Below are 13009 nucleotides of genomic sequence, written 5' to 3'. Positions count from 1 at the left end.
AGTGCAGTAATAGTTGGCTGATCTATAACACGTGGAGGGCTATTTTTCTAGAAAACGTGATGCCGGAACTCAGCATGAATGCCTCCCTTGTTCTCTTATAATGTCACTAGTGCCCACCTGAGTGGTGGTTTGACTGCATCTAGCACAATATTTAGGCAGATGTTTAGGTTCCTACACTATGGGGTAGAGGAGAGATTTCTAAGGAATCCCAAGGGAAGCTCTAAAAGAGGAAGTTGTTTTCCTGTTTTGTTTTTAAATGTATCTTTCATGCAATTTCTCAAGGTGGCCCCGGCAGATCACTACACTGCCATGAATTTGTGCTTATTAAATATCAATAATAATAATGGTGGTGATGATGATGACGACGCTGGTTCCTGTTTTCGTTTTTTGAAACTGCTTCTTGGTTCACTAAAGGAAGAGTGCATTTTTCCTACAAAGTTGTGGACGTGCAGATTAGACACCTCTTATATTTTTTATGAAATTTTATTGATTTTCCACAATAAACAACAAAAACAGAACAAATACACAATACAAATACAATTACATTAAAGAGAAAAAAACAAACACTAAAGAAAGAAAACAAGAAAAACGTATACATACCTATCACCTAACACACCGACATTAAATCATAATATGCTTATTGAAATTTGAATTTCGAATCTTATGCGGGGGCTTCCCCCATTCTCTTGACTGCGTTCAGTACCAATTTACTTTAGTAACTTCATCTCTTCTTAATACTATTTCCAATAATTAACTTGTCTCCTACATCTTACTACATATCAAACTTAAACAAAAACACAATTTATATCTTTTAACATCTAAGTGTCAAAATATAACATCTTATTACCAATCTTAACTTCTTATATCAGATTAGACACCTCTTAAAGTGGGGTAGTCAACCTGTGGCCCTCCAGTTTTTGCTGAGCTACAACTGTCATCATTCTTGACCATTTGCCATTCTTGCTTGGACTGGTGAGGGCTTGGAGTCTAAAGGAATCAAGCATTGAAAAAGAATTAAGCCAGTGAAGAAGCAAGGTTCTGCAGGGCAGCCAGAGATGTCAACATTGATTTTCTGTCTGACCTTTAGTTCTTGCTGTTGTTCGTAAGAAGATTTAGTTTGTAACAAATTAAAGACGCCATGGGATAAACTGCTGAGTCAGAGTGCTAACACGAAATGCTCACGGTGAGCATGTTTTTCATATCTGCCATGATGAAAAAAAGCCAACAGGAATATGATCAGTAGGCAGTCAAGAAAATGCTATTTTAATTAAGGAGCTGCCCATGGAAACAGTGATAATTTTAGACCAAATTAAATTGATTCTTTCTTGCTTTGTGTGAAACTATTCAAAGGGCACTTTGAGATTTCAGATGTATCTTGCAAGATAAATATTGCAACTAAAATCCTAGAACTCCACTGTGGGATGGCTGCCACTCAAGTCTGGCTTGCACTGAAATTGGATTTCAGCCATGTTGTTATCTGCCAATTACGTGGGCTGAACAGTGGTGAGTCAAGCTCAGACCAGCTTCTGTGCATGTCAATTTGGTTGTCAGAGACTTTAAAGAGGAGCAAAAACTTTTCAGTGGGGTGGAAGGATCCCACTGAAAAATGAAATCCCTCTGGCCATTTTCCCTTTCTTCACACTTGGCCATTTTTACACACCAGATAGGCACAGAGAGAAGGGCACGTTAAGATGCTTCTCTGTATTATAATCCCACACCACTGGGGAATTGACCACATGGGCATGATTAATTCCATGGGACTTTGGGACCCGCCACCCTGGCAAGGTACCAATCAGGTTGCAATCGCCTGGAAATAGGAGTTCATCATAAGGAAGTAGCACCCCTCAGTGGGGACCTCAGGCAATCTCTGTAACCCTCACTCACATTCCTGACCAACGTGGGTGCTATCAGGGCACTAGTTCCTTTGGCAATCATAATTCATTTACTGACTCTGTCAGCAGGGACTGAAAACGTAATGTGTGCAAAAGTAATCCTGGTCTATAAAAATGGCAAGCTAGAGTACTTTTATTGGGCATACAATTCTGGCATGGGGGAGGAATTTGGATGGAAGCATTCTTTGTACAAAACCATGTAGAACCCTAAGGGACACAGATGGTGCTATGGGTTAACCCACAGAGACTAGGGCTTGCTGATCAGAAGGTCAGTGGTTCGAATCCCCATGACAGGGTGAGCTCCCATTGCTCGGTCCCAGCTCCTGCCCACCTAGCAGTTCGAAAGCATGAAGTGCAAGTAGATAAATAGGTACCGCTCCGGTGGGAAGGTAAACGGTGTTTCTGTGCACTGCTCTGGTTCACCAGAAGCGGCTTAGTCATGCTGGCCACATGACCCGGAAGCTGTAGACCGGCTCCCTCGGCCAATAAAGTGAGATGAGCGCCGCAACCCCAGAGTCGTCCGCAACTGGACCTAACGATCAGGGGTCCCTTTACCTTTACCTATGTAGAATTCTAAACATGTCCTTGTACTTATGCATCTACAAGCATAACCCACATTTGAAAGCTCAACCCATCTCACCAAGTCATCACGTACTTGTATGTATATCAGCCCTCACTGTTTTTGATAAAGTGACCTTTGGAGAGAACATTTAACATTTTCACAGATTCAGCCGTTTCATAGATTAAATCATTAACACGTTTGCTTCAGAGCTTGTGAAGTCACAGCTCGCTACTAAGGAACTGCCTTTAGGAAGTAATGTGGCTGTCAGACCGTGGGGGGAAGGAGTTGATCAGATTGAAGCCTTTGGTAGTCTCAATGGCTAGAAAGTTTCACTGGATATCCCTCCCTGAACACGCTGCTTTTCCAGTCAGATATAAAAATCCTTGTAAAACTCAGTACACAGATTGTAAAAGGAGTCTGAGATTTTGAGAAATAAAAACTGTTTATTCAGTGTAGCCATAAATACAAATAAAAAAGGAGAAGCACATTTTATAAGTCACAAACTTGGCCTGATGCAAAGCATCGGTTTGCCTCTCCACATTTTAGGGAACCTAGGAAAATAAAAACAGTAAGGGCCAGTCCTATCATTGAGGAAAGTGAGGCAGCTGCCTCAGACAGCTGATATTGAGTGTCATGAAAGGGCAGCAAATTGCTAGCTATGTTACATGTTATTATTGTATTTTTACGCCCAGAGAGCAACACTTGCAGGATCAATGTTTTATTAGAGTAGGGATATGTGAAGCTGTCAGTGGTGGCTGGTAGGGTGGAAAGCATGGAAGACAATAGTAGGTGGAGCCAAAATATTTTTCAAATATGGCAACCCTAACTTATTCTAGAAACATAACATTTTTTTCACAACCCTAGAAAACAATTGGGGTATTTGACATAACTATGTTATTTTCTGTCAAATATATTACCAGGGGTATCTGGCAGAGTTCAGCTCTTGCAGCCAAGGGCAATGGAGTATTTAAAATCTGAGAAGTCACTACCAAGGCCAAAATTACTTCAGAAGTCTAGTCAGGAGGAGGACTAAGTCTCATGGGAATTCCATAAGCCTCTAAATTTTAGCAAGTATAAAGGAAGTATGTACAAGGATGGGACATGGAGCAAACAGAGATGGGGGAGATTTCATCTAAATTGGAATTCAACAATTGAAAAGTGGGTGGGTGTAACTTGTAAAAATTTTCCATCTGAGAGATTTTGTGGGTAGCTGTCAACTTTTCCCTTTTCTTGCTAGGAATCCTATTCGGAATAAGGGAATTTCCCTTTTAAAAAGGGGGGAAAGTTGACAGCTATGATTTTGTGGCAAGCCAAAAGTGTTGAGAAAAGACTAGTAAAATTTCTCAAGTACATTTCATCCATCAGTTGAGTTTTTGGTATTGGAGCTTAGGGCCTGTGTCCGGATGTGTGGGTTGGCTGACAGTCATTAGGATAGGACACTTGAGAACTCTTGTATGCCCAGTTGAGTTTTGTGAGAACCCTAAAACAGCCTCCCTCTGTACCTGACTGTGAGGAGAGTCCAAAGTTCTCTCCAGGAGAAACAGAAGACGATGCTGTATGCAAAAAGACATGTACACATGCACTAGACTCATATTGGTGTGCCTACGGAAGGCCTCGTTTGCACCTGAGGGACTTTTCAGATCCCGCTTAATGCGTAACCGATGAACTTAAAATTCATCTTGAACTTGTTCTCCACAGAATAACCCAATTTATTTGAAAGAAAATGTGCTCTTCACAACAAGGGAGGTAGGATGTTAGGACTCATGGGCAATAAACTAAAATATGCTTCTTGAAGTGTGTTTTTGAACTTCCCTCTTGTGCTTAAAAGAAAAAAGAAAGAAAAGAAGGCAAAGCAGAAGATAGAAGGAAGTCTCTGTACAATAATTTAAGACCTGCCCAATTGGGAGGCATCTTTTTGGTGACTTGATCTTTAAGTACTTATAACATATAACTTCATTGTGCATAAAGCAGGACTAGTGGTGAGATTTCCTAGGGAAATAACAGGACAGAAGAAAGATGGTGAATTTCCATTAAAAGGCTTAATAGACTGGAGAGCTATCATCAAATGGAAACTGAGGTAGAGCGGTGGGTTTTAGAGAAGCATCTCTATAGAAGGGGGTGGAGAATCACCTAGCCGTCTTTTTGGATTTCAACCAGCATCTGTTTGAATACATATAATTTTAAATTCTAAAGTGCTTTATTCATAATAGGTATTTACCTTCATTCAGGGTACATTTCTGGAACATCTCAATAGGAGGAATAAGTAAGGTGCACTTTCTGCAGCCACTGATTTGTATTTAATTGTTTTTTTTAAAAAATAAATACAAAAAAACCCAGCTTAAAATATATGTATTTGAAAGGAAATCAGTCCGTAGATTGTAATGAATCTCAGGGGAATGAAAAATAAATGACTTAAGTATACATAATAATGTTTGACAAGCTCTGTTATGATTGCCATTTTTTTTATTTCACTTGTATAAAATACTAATTAAAGCGAAAAAGAAGAAGCCAAGGGGAAATGTGGCTTCTTTAAATAGGCACAAATTGGGGGAGTAGGTGGCGAAAAGATATAATTTGGGGAACTAAGATACCGATTTGCAAAAAATTAAAATTAAAGTGCCCATAATTCTTCCAAAGCTAAGTCTAAGTCTCCCTGATTTGAATGAGACAGTTATATTTGTGCATAATTCTGCCATTTAAATAAATGGTAGTTCCAAATGCTTAGGTTTGGCTGGCTGGATCATGACCAACAGGATGAGAATATATAACAGAGTCAATTTGGTCTACAAACATTTCCTCAAATGGCCATTTGGACATGGCATTAAGACAGTGGTTTTCAGGCATGCTTATAGCTGTCAACCTTTCCCATTTTTTGCGGGAAATTCCCTTATTATAGCATTGGGAAACAGCAGGGGGGATTGACAGCTATGGGCATGCTGGAACTAAAAGCAAAAGCGCAGAAGCCCATGCCCTCTAAGGTTCCTCCTAATAGGACTGGGCCCCCACACAAACTTTGCATAGTCACATTCTGTTCCTCTGTTTGGGAGAAAGCTGTAGCTCAGTGGTAGAGCATATGCTTTACTTGTGGAAGACCCTAGGTTCTAACCATGACACCTCCAAGGATTGAGAAATTGGAGATTGGAAACCAATGGTGAGCTCATTCTCAGAGGGTGGATCCTTGTGTAACCAAAATGCCACAACCCACAGACAAGCGGGAGGATCCACTTGGTTCACAGAAACCCACAGAATTTGTTAGGATCCGCCTAACGAACCCTGTCAGCGGAAGCCCTGTGCAAGGACTTCCAGTTGTATACAACTGATTGTGATTCCCCACAGCTGATTGATATCTAAGCATGCTCAGCTGGCATGGAATGCTAGCTGACTGACAGCAGGGGAAAGTGAAACCTGTCTGTATGCGTGGGGAGGGAGAGAATGGAATAGAATGGAATGGAATGGAGTATTCTGGAAATGGGCATGGTTGGTGAGCTGATTGAAACTCTGAACAGGAACACACCACAGTGCAACATTTTGCAGATCCTATTTGTATGTCCCCAAACACATGCAACCTGAGGCTACAAAATATGGAGAAAGATCAGTTGTGATGGGCAAGCTGTCTTTTTGGGTGCTTTATCTGCTGTTGCTGGTATCATTGAGGACATCCAGGAGGTTCCATTAATACCACAGTCAATAACGCTGCTTCAAAATTGCTGCTTCTTTATCACAACGCAGTACAAATCCTCTGCAAGTCATAACCAGTAGACTTTCTCGTGAACCTACTGAGGTTAATTTTAGACAAACTATATTGTTCTCCCACAGTTTAAGGTAACTTACAATAAACGAGAAGACACCAGAATGCCCAATTTTATTCTTCCATAAGCCAAACATGTTTAGTAAATAATAATGTGTTTTGCAAAATCCTGGTCATACTCTGTGAAATGATAAGAGCAAGGAAAAGTCTGCAAGAGCTCCCTGATATCATCTGGTATTTGCACGCTCATATGCAATAATATTATCCCTTTGATTTAGCTCTTCCATTTTAAAGTACCAGAAGAGCATCATAAATAATAAATAATAACCATATCTCCATGCAAAACGGCTTGCCTAACATTTAAAAACTTAATCAAGCGATTTTATGAGACTCCCTTTTCCCTTTTTTAAAAAAAGTAATTTTGCAGTAGCAAATACTTAACTCATGTAGAACACACAGAAGACTGTAGTAAAGCAGCCATTCCATCACAAGCATGGCAGGATTTAGTGGTGCCTTAAAATGATTGGACTGGTTTTTCCATTGACATACGGTACATCAGTTTCAGGTTTTGCTTCAGGACAATTTTCCACCTGCACAGTCATGGTGTGCATTTAGGTAGGTGTGGGTGTGTACAGTTAGTTGCCTGTGAAGAAAATGGGGAATTTATTACAAAACACATTGCAGAAGGCAGCGGTCACTGGTTGTGGGAGATGGCAATGTTCAGCACTGAAAACAAGTATTTAGGAACAGATGAAATTATCACATACTAGGTCAGTTTTTGTCCCTGGAGCCCATTCTTGTCTACTCTGTCTGGTAGCAGCTCTCTAGGAACTCAGGTCAAAGTCCTTCCATCCTGTCTGATGGATGGAAGAGGTTTCAAGAAGAGGTTCCAGGGACTGAATCTGGGACTTCCTGCATGCAGAGCCATGACCCCTCCTACACTTTATGCCAGAAGAAAGACAAAAACAGCCACTCGTCACTGAGAAATATGGAGAAAGGCTTATAGAGATTTCAACAGTCTTATCAAAATGCTTCAGGTTTCCTGTGTAGCTCCTCACATCTCACACCTGAGATGCACTCTGAATTTCAATTTAGGCAAAATTGCCCAGAGGATGCAGGAAATCCCCCCTAAGATGCACTGCTAGTCTTAAGGAACCCTCAACATTCCTCAGAGGTTTTGCTTGAGTAGGAATACTCACATTTATTCAGGATTTAGGCTAGCTATGCAAAGAGAGGACTGTGAGGGTCCTTTGAGATGGGAATAAAATGGAGACTGGTACTAAGAACTGTCAATTGCAAGTACCAGTAGGAAGGGCTGGGAAATGTATTTGAAAGCCTGGAGAGCCACACTGCCCATCAGTATTGATAGCATTGAGCTTGATGGACCAATGGTCTGTGTTAGTACAAGTCAGGTGCTGCTCAGAATCTGCATCCAATCAGTGCATGTATCGCCATTGCCTTACAGCTCTAAAATTAGGAAAAGTTAAATGTGGCATGTAAAGGGAGAAAGCCAAGGAACACTTTATACTGTATATGCTACTGAGGCCACAGTAAGTGGCAGTCTTTCTTTCATCACTGGCTGATTCAAGAGCATGGCCTGTGCCAGGGATGGGGGCACTTTTGACCCTCCACATATTGTTGGATTCCAACTCCCATCAGCTGCAGCCAGCATGTCAGGGTTGAAGGGAGTTGTAGTTCACCAACAACAGGTTGCCCATCCCCAAACTATGGCCATTTTTGAAAATAGATAATTATTCAGTTGTAGCCTGGAAAAAATAATTATTCAGTTGTAGAATCATCCTCCTACATATTTATTCCCTTCCCCCCTTTTTATTCCTAATATTCAAGCAGCAAATTGTTTATTACTGTTTACTGAAAACAGCCCTGTAACCAAATTAAATGACTGTCTTAATTTCCATATGTGTTCTGCTGAAATGTATTTATGCTCTGAAGGTTTTGACCACACTGATGTGTGTATCGTCACTCCCCCCCCCCCGCAGATAGAAATTAACATTTACACAGCCGTAAGCAAGATAAATATTCATTTTATTTATTTCCTTTTCCATAAGATTAAAAGACATGTTTCCTTAGCCCTAGAGGTAGCTGTCAGTTGGAAGTGCAAATTGGAGTGTGCAAAAATGTTATGCTCCTCTGCTGATAAAGCAAGTAAGAGCAAGCTTTTAGTTACAGGTTGACAAATTTGATTAACTTACCCAGTACAAAAAACCAACAACCCTTCCCTCATATTTGTAATGCTGGGATAAAAACTAAGAATCCTTACTCTTCCTCTCTACAGGATTATGCTGAAAAGGAGAATACAATCACCAAGGCTCTGGAAGACCTTAAAGCCAACTTCTATTGCGAACTTTGTGATAAACAATACTATAAGCATCAAGAGTTTGACAATCACATCAACTCCTATGACCACGCTCACAAACAGGTAAGCGCCTGCGTTTCCATGACTGCCAAAATGATGTAAATAGCAAAGGTATTTTTCCCCACTGCTGTTTTGTGCCTGAAACCCTAGCTGAAAATGAAAGACCTGTGATTGTAACAAGTGCACACCATTTTGAAGAAAGGGAGTACCAACAGGCTGTCACTATTCGGGGGGTTGGATTCTATCACATACCAGCAAATTCAGGCTGCAGAATTATAGGGCGCATTTGCACCATATATTTAAAGCACTGGGGTGCCACCTTCAACAGTCATGGCTTCCCGCAAGGAATCCTGGGAAGTGTCATTTGTTAAAGGTGCTGAGAGTGGTAAACAGAGACCCCTTCAATTCTGCTTTGCAGGGAACTCTGGGAATTGTAGCTATGTGAGAGGAATAGGGGTCTCTTGACAACTCTAAGGTACCCTTAACAAACTACAGGTCTCCAGATTTTTTTTTTTTGGGGGGGGGGAGTCATGACTGTTTAAAGTCATGTTTAAAGTAGTGTTTTGAATGTATTATGTGGATGTGACCATAGAGTCATGATCAACAAACCCGCTTCTTGCAAAAGATCTTACTTTTTGAGATAAGGAAAGTGACAGGAGAATTTGTTGGAAAGTGTGGGACAACACTCTTTAACGTAATCTAATCACTTGAAGTGTGCATGCAAACGAAAGCTCATACCAAGAGCAAACTTAGTTGGTCTCTAAGGTGCTACTGGAATGATTTTTATTTTATTTTGTTTCAACTATGGCAGACCAACATGGCTACCTACCTATCTGTAACTAAATCTAATCACTTGTTGCTGTTCTGCTGTTTTATTATATTTTATTGTGTTTGGCTACTATCTTATATTTGCCTACCGGGGGGGGGGGTCAGCCCCTTTGAAATTAGCCAGACTTACCTTTGAGTAAACATGTACAGAACTGCACTGTTCCCCCCTATATTATTAGGCACTTTAAAATGTTGCTAGAAGCTAGGATGGAAATCGTAAAATTAATTACTGTAATTAAAATTTATTTCTCTATTATAAAACTTTCCAGTACTGGCGTCTTTGAGATTTTGAAGGATGTGTGAAAACTCACAATTTAATAAACAAGCATGACTACTAATGGTTCCTTCTTTAATATATTATTCCCTGTTTCTGATGCACCAGAACCAAAATAGCTTCAGAAGATTAGCAAGGGTTTCTTTCACTCTCAGCCCCATCAATTAAAATTTGCCTTCACTGATTAATATTGGACTCCCAACCAATTAATCAACTAAAGCGTTAATGGATTAATCTGCTGATTAAAGCTTGCAAGGCTCCATATGAGTGATTACATCCTCGGTGCTCTCCTGATTTGATTTCTTGTCAATTACATCCACAGTAATTGCGGATGGCCTGAATGTACATGCTTGCCTTGTATAGACATCTGTTGTCATGTTGACCCCAAGACCGGAGAATATAAGACATATGAAATAGTTAAAGTATTCTTTTTTACATGTTTGTGTCTTATTTGTATGCAAGCTTTTAAGTTGTGCAATGACAAAACCAGGCAAGTAAGAAGGTGACTTATGAGCTTGTGAGGTGCGAGACACCCTAAATTCCTGGATCCAATAAAAGTTAGAAAATAATCAAAGTTTGGAGAGTTAAACTGTGCCAAACACTGAACCCCTGAACTAAGTTTATGTTAACAAACCAGGCAAGTCTGGTGATTGCTAGCTGAGTGTGGGTTATTAGGGGGACAAAGACTGGTGATGAGTCATCAGAACACTCAGTGCCAGACAGCAATGGGAGGGGTGGAGCCTCTTCTTCTGATTGTGTTAGTGAGCAGAGACAAAAGGGGGTTTAGGATTTCAGTTTGGGTGAAGTAGGTTGGGAGGAAATCCTTTTCAGTCTGTTAGCGGCAACAAGGAAGAAGAATTGGGGGTCAGGGGCACCATGTGATAGCTGACTGTGATAACCTAAAACAAAGAGACAGAGAGCATGGCTGATTTCTCTGTTCTCAGACCCAAGCCTGCTGGGCCTATGGGAGAAGCAAGAGACCCTATTGGAATCTGAATACTCTGAACTCTCTCAATCTAGATTCAGGCTGTAAATATGTGTTAATAAACCATATATCATAAAGACACCACAGTCCCCGCTGTGCTTCATTGTTCCAAAAGAAAACACGAACCCTGGTAAGCATGCCCAGTACTCTTGGAATCTCACACCCCTCAGAGATTGGGGTGGCACATAACAACACACTAAAATTGGTTTCTTCCAAATGCTACAGGATGGAATTCTAAGGACACTTACCTGGGAATTCTGAGTGCACATACTTAAATGTTTTGGGTTGGTTTTTTATGTCTAGCTCAGAATAATGTTTGACACATTGTCCTCCAATGGGATCACAGGATCTGAGCTGAGAGTTCAAACTCATGACACTTCGGTTCAAAACTGAGGGTTGTGAATAGTGATCAGTTAAACCTCTTTTGGATGGGACTGCATTTTCCCTAAAGCAGGAGTGGACTACCTGTGACACTTCCATTGTTCCTGGACTACAAATCCCATCATCCCCAAACAGTGCCATGCAGGGTGGAGGGCTATACATGTCCTAAGGATCAGGTCCACAATTTGGAGGTCCTTACTTTATAAGAAAAACAAGAAGCTGTGCTTTCAAACGTGAATGGGTCAATAAAGTGGGGAAATTTTCATCCTATTTAATTTCCTCCAGTACAGTTTTTGTATTCCAGTGAAAATGTCTTTTGACCTAACACTATTTTTTTTTTGCTGTGTTCTTTCCCCCCTCTCCATTTTTTAATTTGAAGCAGAAGTAAACATGAATCTGTTAGCACACAAATTTATCTCTCAGCCCTCAAGTGGTTTATGATTCACATAGAAGTGTGGAGAACTGAACATCTTGCTGGAGACAGATAAACAGGATATTTAAGGGAGGAAAAACGACTATACCTTATTTTACCTGTTAGCATCCTGTATAAATATTTGACAAAATGGAATAAATGGCAAGAAACTGATGGTCTTGGATTAAATAAAACCCAACTGTGCGCAGAAGGAGAAAATGTTTCTTCCAGCTCTTACGGAGGTCATAGTGGGATATTTCTTATAGGGCAGCACTGGAATGTCCCAGAGGTTGCATTACAAGTAAGAAAAATTGTGAATAAGGAAGATATAGGTTATAAAATTTAACTTAGATAGTCGATGTGCTGCCCTCCAGATATCACAGGCTACAACTACTATCTAAGCATGGCTAATAGCCAGGGATGATGGGCGTTCTAGTTCAATAGCATCTGGATAGCACCACATGGGCTACCTCAGCCTATAAACTAGTGTGTTATAAAACCATCTTGAGAGACAACAGCTCGTGCAAAGCAAATAACTTCTTTGTAATTTTGACCGCAGCAGAGCATCTTTGCATGCTAGAAGCCCATTATTTCAAGCTGGATGTATGATGCAGTCATAAATAAAGATTGCAATTAAAAACAACAACAGAGAAACAAGAGTGGCTTGAGCAGCTAAATTTGACTGGACAAACCCACCCCAATGGAGAGGCACTTGCAACTGAGGTGAAGAGCACCAGAATGTTGTATTTTGGCTCAAAATGGGTGCTGAGGGTAGAGGCAGTGTTGAAACTGGTGAGCAAAATGCTTCTGTGTGGAAATTTCTGGATGCTAAATATGGCTGGTGGGGCACAAATTGTGGAGGCCTGGCTTGTTCGCGGAGGCTTTTCTTAGCAATAACATTATTGTTGTGGTTTCCTCACTTCTGCTGATATTATACTGTTCAAAAATGTGGGCAAGCAGTTTCTTATTCTACTTATGTCATTTGAACTGCTGGGTATTCTGTCCCTTGGTAAAAGTAGTTCTTTCTTATATCAGTTTTTACATAAATTTTGTGTCACAGGAATCTGCCACTGTGACAGTTTTGGAAGTGCAGCTTTTTTTTAGATTACCAAACCTCAAAGGGATAGTTGGCTCATTGTCCTTCCTTCCTACATACCTTCCTTTTCAGGTACATCCGCCACTGTCCTTATCAGACATGTTTAGTGAACTGTTGTGGGATGACTCTTCACCACCAATCAATAAAACCTTGGGTGGAGGTTGAAGAATATTATTTGAAATGCTATTTGGATTTGGTGGCCGGTAAAAAAAATAACTTATTTCCCTAGGCCTTTTAATCTCTTCCACATATATATATATATATATATATATATATATATATATATATATATATATATTGCTTTTTTGTATGTTTTCTTAAATTACTACATGCATTTTTAATCTATTTGAAACTGCCCTAAGAACATGACTTTAGGGTGTGACATCTAAATCTTTTAAATAAATAAAACTAAAAATCAATTCTGGACTTAAATGGAAGAACGGATTCATCACCT

At 40.2% G+C, this 13009-nt stretch overlaps 1 protein-coding gene across 1 annotated transcript in view; it reads left to right on the top strand.

Moving 5' to 3' along the window:
• Nucleotides 1-13009, top strand: part of ZNF804A (zinc finger protein 804A) — a 190733-nt gene that overhangs the window by 138863 nt on the left and 38861 nt on the right. The window contains exon 2 of the mRNA XM_033166796.1: nt 8499-8642. Within this exon, the coding sequence (XP_033022687.1) occupies nt 8499-8642 (144 nt within the window). The remainder of the gene's footprint in view (nt 1-8498; nt 8643-13009) is intronic.

The sequence above is a fragment of the Lacerta agilis genome, chromosome 1 (genome assembly GCF_009819535.1).
Source record: "Lacerta agilis isolate rLacAgi1 chromosome 1, rLacAgi1.pri, whole genome shotgun sequence".
NCBI lineage: Eukaryota > Metazoa > Chordata > Lepidosauria > Squamata > Lacertidae > Lacerta > Lacerta agilis.
This window is presented reverse-complemented; position numbering and strand designations above follow the sequence as displayed.